Source organism: Siphateles boraxobius, unplaced genomic scaffold (genome assembly GCF_051911475.1).
Source record: "Siphateles boraxobius isolate OS27281-9 unplaced genomic scaffold, OSU_SipBor_1 35, whole genome shotgun sequence".
Classification (NCBI taxonomy): domain Eukaryota; kingdom Metazoa; phylum Chordata; class Actinopteri; order Cypriniformes; family Leuciscidae; genus Siphateles; species Siphateles boraxobius.
This window is the reverse complement of record NW_027508975.1, coordinates 3,417,745-3,429,926: the sequence shown is the minus strand read 5'-3', so window position 1 is coordinate 3,429,926 and position 12,182 is coordinate 3,417,745. Positions and strand designations below refer to the sequence as shown.

At 36.3% G+C, this 12,182-nt stretch overlaps 1 protein-coding gene across 3 annotated transcripts in view; it reads left to right on the top strand.

Annotated features, from left to right (window-relative positions):
* Positions 1–12,182, top strand: part of dync1i1a (dynein cytoplasmic 1 intermediate chain 1a) — a 66,783-nt gene extending 54,601 nt beyond the window's left edge. For all 3 annotated transcript variants that reach the window (XM_077196088.1, XM_077196089.1, XM_077196090.1), the window contains 3 exons: positions 2,860–3,000; positions 7,863–7,988; positions 10,072–12,182. In XM_077196088.1, the coding sequence (XP_077052203.1) occupies positions 2,860–3,000; positions 7,863–7,988; positions 10,072–10,182 (378 nt within the window). In that variant the 3' untranslated portion in view covers positions 10,183–12,182. The remainder of the gene's footprint in view (positions 1–2,859; positions 3,001–7,862; positions 7,989–10,071) is intronic.

Here is a 12,182-nt window from a genome sequence, read left to right as displayed (position 1 = left end):
CACTGTTTCTTTATTCATCAAAGAATCCTGAAAATAGATCTTGGTTTCCACAAAAATATTAAGCAGCGCAACTGTTTTCAACATTGATAACATTCAGAAATGTTTCTTCTTCATCATATTAGAATGATTTCTGAAGGATCATGTCATGACACTGAAGACTGGAGTAACGATGCTGTAAATTCAGCTTTGCATCACAGGAAAAAATTACATTTGAAAATATATTAAAACAGAAATAGTTTTACTGTATTTTTGATCAAATAAACGCAGCCTTTTTGAGCATAAGAGACAAAAAACATTTAAGAATCTTACCGACCACAAACACAGTGGACATTTTGTGAGAACTGTCCCTTTAAAACGAGTTAACAAGGAGTTAAAAAGCAGAAAAGGGCAAATAAACTGAAGTGGATGGAGGACACGGGTCATTTAACAGGGAAAGCGGCACATCTACTGCCTCAGGCCCTGCGATGTTTAATACAGCTGAGCTTCATGAATGAGAGCTACAGTATACGTATCATGTTCTCACACTCGTCGCTATCTATGTGCACAAGCGTACGTAAAGTGCTGAGCTTCCCGAAACCACAACATACCGTCCTGTCTCTTTAACTTGTGCTCCATGCGTTTTCTCTACAAATCTTACACTTTGTGCATTCTGACAGATATTAAAACATTCCTGGGATGTTATGCATGTGCATGTGTTATTTTTTGGGGACGGGGGAATTCCATCCCCTTTGAGGAGAGCCGCAGGAATGCAGGCCTGTCTCTTTCTCCTGTGTGTGGTTGTGCGCACACCTTAACTTGGATCTGAGCTCCCTGTGAGCCTCCACACATTATCAGTCACATGCAATAATGCCAATTTCAAATGACACATGTTCATGGCCCCCAGAATATTTAGTAATATGAATATCACAATATATTAAAAGAAAGAACAGGCTCTCTGCTTTTAAACTAAATCCATAAAATGATCTCATGATTGGAACCTTTAAAATGTCCTATGAAGCTTCTGACAAAACCTTTTAAGGTTCTATATAGAACCTTTTCTTCTAATAGTGTTTAAATGACGGAAGGAAAAACCATTGGTATGTTTCCCGCCAAAGACTGCTCGGAAAACCCTCCTTGTGCCTTAATTTGTGTCCTTAAGTGCCCATGACGAGCCCTTGATGACTTTTCGATCTGCATGGCGGCCCTCATCCAGGTCTGTGATGGTGGTGACACGAATAAGCACCATTTACAGTGAGTACTAATACTAAATCCCATCACTAGGTCTCTACAGAGGCATCAGAGAGGTTATCAAATGAATGAGAGGTTGAGGAGTGCGCACATCACGCTCTGTTAGAGGGAAAAAAATGCTCGGCAAACTGATCTGTGGTCCTCGGGGAGCGCAGAATCAGCACTGGCGCCTTCAGGATTTGGATTTGTGGCCGTGGATCCTGTGGATCAGATCGACTGTTGAGCATAGTTAAACTTCTAATTGGACCTCTACTGGTTTGATCATAACATAAGTAAATAACAAAATTACCATAGCGGCACATGACATACTCAATGTGAAATGGAAACCACCATTCATTTCATACTGGAATTTTCATGAGTTTCCTCACTGCCTCAGTTTATTTTGCATCAAATGAAATATGCTCTCTGTGCTATCTATGTTTTTGTCGGCATGCATTGCAAAAGTTTCCTGACTTGAGCTCTCAAATCCAGTGACAATCTCTCTGTTCTGTGGAAGTTGATTAAATCAGCATTTTTCTGTAACTGTTGAAGAAGTGGTTGTTTTCACTCAAATTGTGTTCTGTCAATATTTAATAAAAAGAAAAATCTACTTTTTTTACTGTTATATACTTCAGAAAAATAACTTTTTAGTGTGATTTTACGGCTGCTGTACTCTTGGTGTTCATTTACACTCATTTTCATTTTATGTTCACTAATGCTGCATTTATTTGATCAAAGTAAAAACAATAATATTGTGAAATATTATTACAAGTTAAAATAACTGTTTTCTATTTGAATATACTTTAAAATGTAATTTATTCCTGTGATCAAAGCTGAATTTTCAGCATCATTACTCCAGTCTTCAGTGTCACATGATCCTTCAGAAATCATTCTAATATGCTGATTTGATGCTCGAGAAACATCATAATCTTATCAATATCTTATCAAACAGCTTACTATTTTCAGGATTCTTTGATGAATAGAAAATAAACAGCATTTATTTGAAATTAGAAAACTTCTGTAACATTATAAACTGTCACTTTTGATCAATTTAATGCATCCTCAAAAAAAACGACTGACCCCAAACTTTTGAATGCTAGTTTGTTTATTAATTCATTCATATTTAATGTTTTTTGTATGTTTTTCATCATTTTCCACACTTTTTCTGATTGTACCATGGCAGATTGTGTTTATTTTGAAAGATTTTCCGATGAAGTATGCACACTGCTGGTGTGTTGGAGTCGGGTCACATTCTCTAGCGTGTGTCTGTGAGGTTCATTATCGTTCTGTGGTCCGCCCAGCTGTCTCCCTCGTACCTGTTCGGAATGCATCTCTCTCTCTCCTTTATTCTCTTTTCTTCTATGCCACAGACAGCTGTTACACTTAGGTTACAGTACACCTTGGAGAGACTTTCATCTAGTGTTTTTTTATGACACTGCTTGAATGTGCAAAGGTTTTAATTAGCCCAATCCCAGACAGGCCCCAGGGCTGCAGCAGCGCCACTCTGTCTACTGCCTATGCCACTCTCTCATTCTCTCAATCTGCCTCTCTCTCACCCTCTTCCTGTTTCCTTACAAGCCCACCACCTTCTTGCTTGTCCTGTTAGCCCTCTGTTTATTTCACCTCCTTTTTCTCATGTTGTGTCCCCCTCAGCAAAACAAGCCGCTGTACTCGTTTGAGGATAATGCAGACTACGTCTATGATGTGATGTGGTCACCCGTGCACCCCTCGCTCTTCGCCGCCGTGGACGGCATGGGTCGTCTGGATCTGTGGAACTTGAACAACGACACTGAGGTGAGGTAACGCTCTCGGTCTGGTCCCCCAGATCACGCCAGGCCAAAAGATGCATCAAAACAACAACAAGTTCCTTTCTGTATGGGCGTCTCCCCACAGGCCGCCTTTAAATCAGCTTTCTGACAGCTCCTCACCAACAACAATCCAGCGACGTTCCTTTCCACACACACATAGCAAGCTGAAGGCTAATTACTCCGATGTGTGCGGATTCCTCTCTCTCCACCATTCCAGAGTCATTGAGTTCCCATGGGCAACGGCCCAGCCAAGCGGTTTAACCTGGTCCTCTAGGGCCACCGTCTCTCAAGACCTTCAGTGACTGTGCCGTGTCACAGACAATCACTTTTATTTTTCAATGTTTTACTAAATGTTCCTAAAACAAGACATATTTACTTGGGAAGAAAAATTGTGTATTGGATTCTTTATAAAACTAGGGTTTTAAAGAACACTTTATGCCAAAAAGGCTCTAGATAAGGAGAAATATCTTCAATAATTGCATAATACTTTCATTCTTAACAGGTTATTTCAATTCTTTGTAGTGATAAAATATTTTTACAAGCTTCTTAATTCATAACATGTAATTAATTACTTTTTAAATTAAATTAAAACAAAATTTATTAAATCCATAAAATGATACCATGATGGGAATCCCTAAAAGATTCTATATATGATGTTCCTGGCAGAATATTTATATGATAATTATATGAATTATAGAAATATATTAAACATATATAGCCTATATATATGTAAACCACATATGATTCATATGATTAATTTTATTAATATTTTTAAAATATGTATAAATGTATTCATATTTTACTCGAATATGGATTTCTTTTAATCTTTTTCCAAACATAAGCTTAATTTTGTTAGCTTTATACTTTAATATGCAATTAATTTGATTATATGAAAATAAACTAATACAATATACAGTAAATATATGAAAAAAAATTTTATTAAATTTTATTAAAAAATATATAAAAATATTTAAGATATATTCTCTGTAAACAAAAAATTGCCTTTGAATTAAAAAAATAAACATTATTTAAAAAATGAATAAAATGTTCAAAAAATAAGAATAATTGTATAAGTACAAAAAAGTATATAAAACACATAAAATGAGTCCCTTCTTAAGGATTTTTTCTAAAGATGTATATATCAGATGTTTTTTTTTCTGAAAACAAGGCAAAAACGATACAGAAATGCTGATTTTGGCTTGCAGACGCTGTAGAATGATGAGGTCATATTAACTGTCATATACTGGATCCATCCGCGTTCATCACTGATAATGGAGTGTCATTGTACATCACATGTTATGATGTTGTTATGAGACAGTTGACTTACTGCTACATGGACCGTTCACACAATACGTCAGTCCGTAATGTTGGACACGCCGGCCCTTGAGGCCACAGCTCAGAAGTGTTACATCTGTCCTGTGTCAAATGAGATCTGTTCTGACTAACACTGCCTTTACACTGAGGAATACACACCCACTTTAACTCTCTCTCTGCATGTGTGTTTGGTGGAAGGTAACCAACAACTAGCTCACTGATTGTAAATCATATATAGTAAAGTCAACTTGAAATCAGAACTGACCCTGAATGATGCTTGGAAAATAATGATTGTCAATTATCTTTTATTTGTCAAATTGCCTTCTTTTTTAACCAAGCCCTCTTATTTTTCTAAACAGCTTTCATATAGAAACCACTTTTCATGCTCCTGTCGCATCTTATTATATAAAATCAGTCCCATCCTATATATTTTTATTTTCAATATCCTGTTTAACTCCAGTAAAATAGTCAAATACAAATGTAAAATGGGTTGCAAACACCATTTCATGTTGATTTAAAGTCTTTGGCGAATGGTGAGGTGAATTGGATCCCACATCTGCTTTTATAACCACTAGGCCGCTCTACATTGGGTGATTCGATATATAATGATTACCATATTGTACAGGGATGCAGCGGTATTGAAATTCTGGCTCATTCTGATAAGCCAATAATTATTTGAACGTTCTGGCCAATAACCAATATTAAAACTCTAAATTCTAAAATTCACAATATTATAATGAATGTGGGAAAAATTTATACTTATTTTGCTAATGATTACGTTTAACAGTGTTAATAAATGATAAATGAATAGTGTTTTTAAAGCTTAACTTTAGATGTCAGCAGAATTAGTGTAAATGCAATATCAAATATTGGTCAACATCTTATATATATATATATATCAGCCAATATTTGATATTTCCCCTGCTTTGCTCTAATGTTGGCTGATATTCAACATGCTAACAATATACTCTTGGAAAAAAAGATTCAATGGGATTCTATACTGAACTCGAGAGTTCGTGACTCAGTTTTAAAGAGGCAAAAAATTATTGCATAATACTATCATGTTTAATCGGTTATTACATTTTTTTCTAGTGATAAAGTATGTTTACAAGCTGTTTAATTAATAAAAGTTGCTAAAAAATGTAAAAATGAATAACAGCTAAAGTAATTAAAACAAAATCAATACAATTATCCTTTGATGGAACCCCTAAAAGGTTCTATATATAAAGCTTTAAGGTTGAAACAATTATTTTCTTACTCATATATTTGTCTTGATTTCCAGTACCAATATCTAAACATTCAAGTCAAGATACATTTACTTTAGAAACAAAATTGCATAAGATAAAATCTTGTTTTCTGAAGAAAAGAATAATAATTAAAGTGAGTTTGTGCATAAAACCTTTTTTTTAAACGGTCAGTGGGGTCATAAAAACAATCTAGTTTTCCCTTTGAATTAAGTATTTTTCTGACCCCACTAACATGTATTATTTCTTGTTTTAAGCACAAACAAATATTTTTATTTCTCCAGAAAACAGGACTTAATATTTTATGTCAATTCTATCCTAATATAATAATGTTTAAGTATTGATACTGGAAATTGATAAGTATTGATAAGTAAGAAAATTATTTTTTACAGTGTGTATTCTGCATTCTTATTTATTTATGTAATGTGGTATTTACATGGTACTCTTGGGTATTTATAAAGAATTCATGTCCACTGTGGTACCATTTCTTAAAAAAAAAAAAACTAAAAAAACATGGTAATGGCTCTATTAGTTTTGAAAGTATGGCTTTCATGTATAGCAGTAAATTTGGCCTTTCGTGTCATATCAGTAACCTTTGACCCTGACCTATGTAACTTGTGCCCCTTCTCTGTCCTTTTGCATATTCCAGCATCAACAGCTTGTTTGGTCAGTTGAGAAGAGATAATGAAAGAGTGTGTGTTGCCTCAAGAACAATGCATGCTATCCAAAACACCAGGAGCCCCCAGTGCTGACGCACACACCGACACATGCGTTAACAGCCAAAGATCTTGTGCCAGAAAGCAGCCAACAGTTCTCCATTGTCAACTTCACCCATAACACCATTAACAGACTGCGGGCTCGCCTGGTTCCAATTTACACGAAGAGAAGCTTGCACCCAATTGAACCTTGCAGTTGACTCTTGGAGGAAGCTGCTCGCTAATAGCTCTCAGGCTGTGGTTAGCCTTTTCTGAAGCGAGGAAGCTTTTGTATTAGCCAGCGTACAGCTTCCATCTTTGCTGACAACATGTGTCAGGCCAGTCTTAACTGTCATAAGTAATAGGCAGAAATTAACCTCACACACGCGCACAAACAGAACCCGTGTATCGCTTTAATGTGTGCAGCGCAACTTTTCATGATGATTTATGAAATCATTAAAAGCGCTCATAGCTATTTCCAGTAGAGCAGCGGATTCATCTCTTTCTTCCTATTAGAGCTCAGCTTTGACTAGACATCCTAACAACATCATTTGATGTTTTATGAGTTATAATATCCAATAAAAGTTAATGCACAAACTGAAGGCACGTTTTCCGAAGGGAAATTCGACAATTTTATAATACTCAATTGGAGGTTTCATCAGTGGAAGTAAATTACAGGTTGATATTTGGGGTTTTAAAGGCGAGCATATCAGGGGCTATACAATAAGTGTCGTTTGTGTCATTTTTATTAATATTTAGGGGAAATATAGAGTTAGAATTTTGTAAATTACATTTTTATATATGTGATGTTTTTAAAAAGATAATGTTTCGTTGCACTCAGTCATGTTTTGTTTTCCTGAATTTTTAGGCAGTTAGCTGTAAATATTTACATTATACAATTACAAAATTAAACCCGTCAAGTTTTCAGATCACCAAATATGATTCAAAATTGATTAATTTGGCAATGAAACATAAAATACCATTCATACGTTTGGGATCAGTATGTTTTGTTTTTGTATTGTTTTTTACATAATTTATTACTTTGATTCAGCGAGGAAGCATTAAATCGATCAAAAGTGACAGTGAGGACATTTATAATAATGTAATAAAATATTTCTATTAAACCTAAATGCTTTTCTTTTTAACTTTCTATTATTTAAAGACTCTTGAAAAAACAAATGTCTCACGGTTTCCACAAAAATATTAATATAAGCGCCATAACTGTTTTCAACATTGATAATAGTCAGAAATGTTTCTTGAGCAGAAAATCAGCATGTTAGAATGATTTCTGAAGGATCATGTGACACTGAAGAGTAATGATGCGGAAAATCCAGTTTTGATCACAGGAATAAATTACATTCTAAAATACATTAAAATAAAATAAAAGTTCTTTTAAATTGTAATAATATTTCACAATATTTTAGGCCAAATAAGTGCAGCATAAGTGAGCATAAGAGACTTTTGAAGTCAAACTTTTGAGCGGTACATTATGCCTAAGAAGTCCATTAAATCTCCCGAGCTGTGAGAGAGCATCATTTACACACTATCTCTTTGATATTTCACTGTATCTGATTCGAGGTGTGTTTTGAGTGCAGGTTCCCAGTGCCAGCGTGACCATCGAGGGCTCCCCCGCTCTGAACCGCGTGCGATGGGCCGCCGGGGGCAAAGAGGTCGCAGTGGGAGACTCGGAGGGCCGTGTGTGGATATACGACGTAGGAGAGGTATGAATCTCTTGTCAGTAATTAAGAAGCGTAATGTGTGAAATTACTGTTATTATTATTCTCTCAGGATTATTTTCAGCCTGTACAGGAGCTTCACGAACATGGATGCGGAAGTGAAATTGAATCTCTCAGAGTTGGGTCTGGATGTTTACCGTGGATAGCTTGTTTTTGTTTGAATCTTTTATTTTAAGGCCGTCTCCACATGAATGAGTCTCCGCCACAGAGCAGCAAAACCACGAGGACTCCCATGTTCACCATGTTGTTTTCGGGCTCCGGGTTTCGCCTCTCCTCATGTGGGGCAGTGCTAATCTTAGCGCAGTGTATTGTGGTAATTGGAGAGTGCGTCGCTGGCGCATGTGGGCTCCTTGGGCTGATGATAATGGTGGGTCATCAATAAAATGAAGTGAAGGAAAGTTGAAGGGTTTCGGTGGAACGGGGGCTTATTTACCAAAAGCCCTCAACATGGGCTCCTTCAGCAGAGGCCGTCACCAACATGAACAGCACCACTTCTGAGGACTGCCAAGATCCCTTTGTGTTATATTTAGTAGACTGTGTTAAATATTTGCTTTGGATCACCACCGCATGTTTTCACCACGCTTGAGTCGCATTGCGGAAAGTTCGATGTCATTTTGATGTTAAAAAGGTTTTGTTCTTCAAACTCGGGTCGTCCCCTGTAACAGAGGGGGTTTTAAGGCTAAAAAAATCCTGTCTTTACAATCTTGCTTTGCTGTAGTTCTAGCGGACCATAGAAGAAGACCGTTTATGTGATTATCTGTTATAGTGCCTCTTGTGGTAAAGCAAAGAGTCGCATATTTCAGGGTGTTACTTTGCATTCATATTTTTGCGTAGATTATGTTTCAGACCTGACTCTGTTACTGCAGTTCATAGATACAGTGATTTACTCTTTTCCGACCAGAAAGAATTTGATTTAAAATTAGTTTTCTTTTTTGAAGAAACAAGCCCAATTTGACATCTCTTTAAATCTTATTAAAACCTAAGTTGTTTAACATAATTTATTCATTATAAAGTTAGTTAATGCATTGACTAACTAACAATGCGCAATATATTTTATGCATTACAGCATTTATTAACCTGTCTTAATGTTAGTTCATAAAAATGTTCATTTTCATGTTGGTTCACAACTAATGTTAACTTTAATGCTGATTTTAACAATTTATTAGTAATTAACTAATATTAATAAATCCCGTAGAAGAATTGTTTAGTGTTCGTTCATGTTAACTACTACAGTTAACTAATGTTAACAAATGAAACCTTATTGTAAAGTGTTACCGAAAAACTATTTTAAAATAACTGCTTCACTTATTAATCTTCAAATAACTTTTGTCTGCAAAATCAAAATCATGTGCTCCAACCAACCTGCAGAAAAAAAAATTATATCATAGAATAATTATAATGATATCATAGAAAGGGTCCCATCAGACCATAATGGTGTCAAGTGTTAAGCTAAGTAAAGTATCTAATATTTTTTGACGAGGCAAGGTTATTTCAGTTCGCAAAATGTCCATGAAAACATATATATATATATATATATATATATATATACAGTGACGAAATCCCAGTTTTAAAAGGTCATTTATTGATGAAGGCGTCTTAAGACCACCTGCTGTACTATAAAAGAGCTTGATTTGGCCTTTGGTTTGGAAGTGGCTGTCATCTCCTCCCACCTCTCTATTCCTGTTTAATTAAACCCTGTAGATCTCTCTCTCTCTCTCTCTCTCTCTCTCTGTCTCTCTCTCTCTCTCTCTCTAAGCATGGGTGGCAGGCAGCCTTCCTTTCTCGTCTAGATCTGACTCTGACAGCAGAAAGCGATCCCACATCGTCAGCCAGCCGACCCATAGTCCCCATCTTCCCCTTCCTGAGAACTGACACGATAAATATTCAGCACTCAAAGGCCAAACAAGCAGCTTTATTGTTCAGTCTCTGAATCACAATGTGTGGTGATCTCTTTCCTCTCCCACACTGTGACAGCACATGTAATGCGTAGCTTTGCTCTTGATGTGGCGTTTTGGAGATGTGTGGGGTGTTTTTGGCACTGGGTTTCTCAAACGCTCATCTGTTGCAGCTGGCCGTGCCCCACAGTGAGGACTGGAACCACTTCGGACACACACTGATGGAGATCCGTGCCAACCGTGGGGATGGTGAGGAGGAGGGGCCTGGGGAACTGACCACGTAAACACAGATCCAAGAGTCATCACAAACCCAGACTGAGCCTGATGTAACACACAATTAGCATGTCCACTAGTACTGTGCTGTTTACCAAGGGACCGTTTATCCAAATAATGAAAAATGTTGCATAGTTTACTAGGGGGTGGGTAAAAATAGTGCATGATTTTTTATTTTAAGCGCATAACCTACCTCGCAGCTGATTTTATTGGTTAATCATTCAAGAAAATTTCAGATTCAGATGCATTCAGTTCAGGAATATCATTAGTGGATCTGATCGCAAAGCTGAACAGTAATGCTATCTATCAGGATTTGCTACCAATGCTATAGTGAGGTTAGGGTTAAAGTCAGCATGAAACAGGAGTTGTGATAGTCTTCTTCTGTAATGGCTTCTCAAACAAGAAAAAATATAGAGCGGGTCCTGTTTTTGTCCATGGGGAATTGATTGGATGGTTTTGGTTTGCTGTTGTTGTGATCTCTCGCGGGCTCGGGTTCTTCCTTCCTCGTGCCAGAAAACGTCTTCAGAGAAGAAAATGTGGCTACAAGAAGTTATTTCAATTAAAAATTACGAGGGCACATGAATTAAAATAAATAAATAATGATGTCCACAGATAAATCATTTATAATAAATACTCCAATATTCCATAAAAATAAGTCAATTTGATTTCATTGTGACTTTAAGGGTTAGTATGTGTTTCAGTGCTGTGTAGGCAATGTGCACTGTGATTAACATGACTGATGAATAATCGGCTGCGGGGCGGGGATTGTTCTTAAAGAGATAGTTCACCCAAAAATGACAATTCTGTCATCATTTACTCATCCTCGTGTTGTTCCAAATCTGTATGAGTTTCTTTCTTCTGTTGAACACAAAAGATATTTTAAAGAATGTTGGTGGCCTGACAGCTGACGGTAGTCATTGACCTCTATAGTATTTATTTTCTACTATGGAAGTCAATGGCTTCTGTCAACAGTCTGGTTACCAACATTCTTTAAAATATCTCTTGTGTTAAACAGAAGAAAGAAACATTGGGTGAACTATACCTTTAATTGGGTTTTGGGTTGGGTTGTCTGGGGGGGTAGCTTAGAAATATAGTTTTTCTGATTATTTGCTGGTAATTCTTAAAATACCACGACCAATCTTTTACTCTTGTCTATTTTCAGAGGCAGCGTGGCAATGTGGGCTATTTGTGTAGCGCTGTGTTTAGCTGAACCAATTCAGTCAACTCACTTTTTTGTTAATTTTTTTAACTTCTATTTTGCGTAATGGTCATTTCTGAAGTTAGAAGGTTCCTATCAGGTTTCTCAAAGCGCTTTTCAGCACTGCCACTTCCCTACCGCTGAATTTGAACTGAAATATACCCATAGATCGCAAAAATGAATGAAATTTAATCGAGCTTGCGAATCGCCCTTTCGTTTACTGCGTCATTCCATAATAATGAAAGTGAATAATGAACCAGTTTTATTATGGAAAAGAGCTGGTTATTCTGCACAACAATGTCATACAGGTGTGGAATGACACGAAAGTGAGTGAATGACAGTTTTCATATTTAGAGGAACGATCCCTTTAATATTGTTGCTTATGGTAAAATAGTTTTTATTTCTGTGAGCTTGTGTGCCGTTTTTGTTGTGTAAGAGTTCATTGTACTTTATGTTTGGTCTCATTACCTTGATATCATTTACTGCTATATCAGTCCCATGTTTGAAAATGTGAATTTGAAATAACCTGCTGCTAGGAAGGCATTTTCGACGTTGGTTGGTGGTTATTTTTTAGTATACTTGAACAGTGTGTGTGTATATTTTTGTACTGAGCTCCCTGCATGAAGTATTGACGAAGTCATGTGAGTTTAACTGTCAACAATAGTGGCTTTCTCATCAATGTTATAGCAATGCAAACTGGTATTGTTTGCTTGCTAAAAGATTTCACATTTTAGAAATTATGTTATTGAAACCATAAGTGAGAAGTGTGTGGCTAAATACAATGAGTATTGACGAATAAAACATGCTAAAACA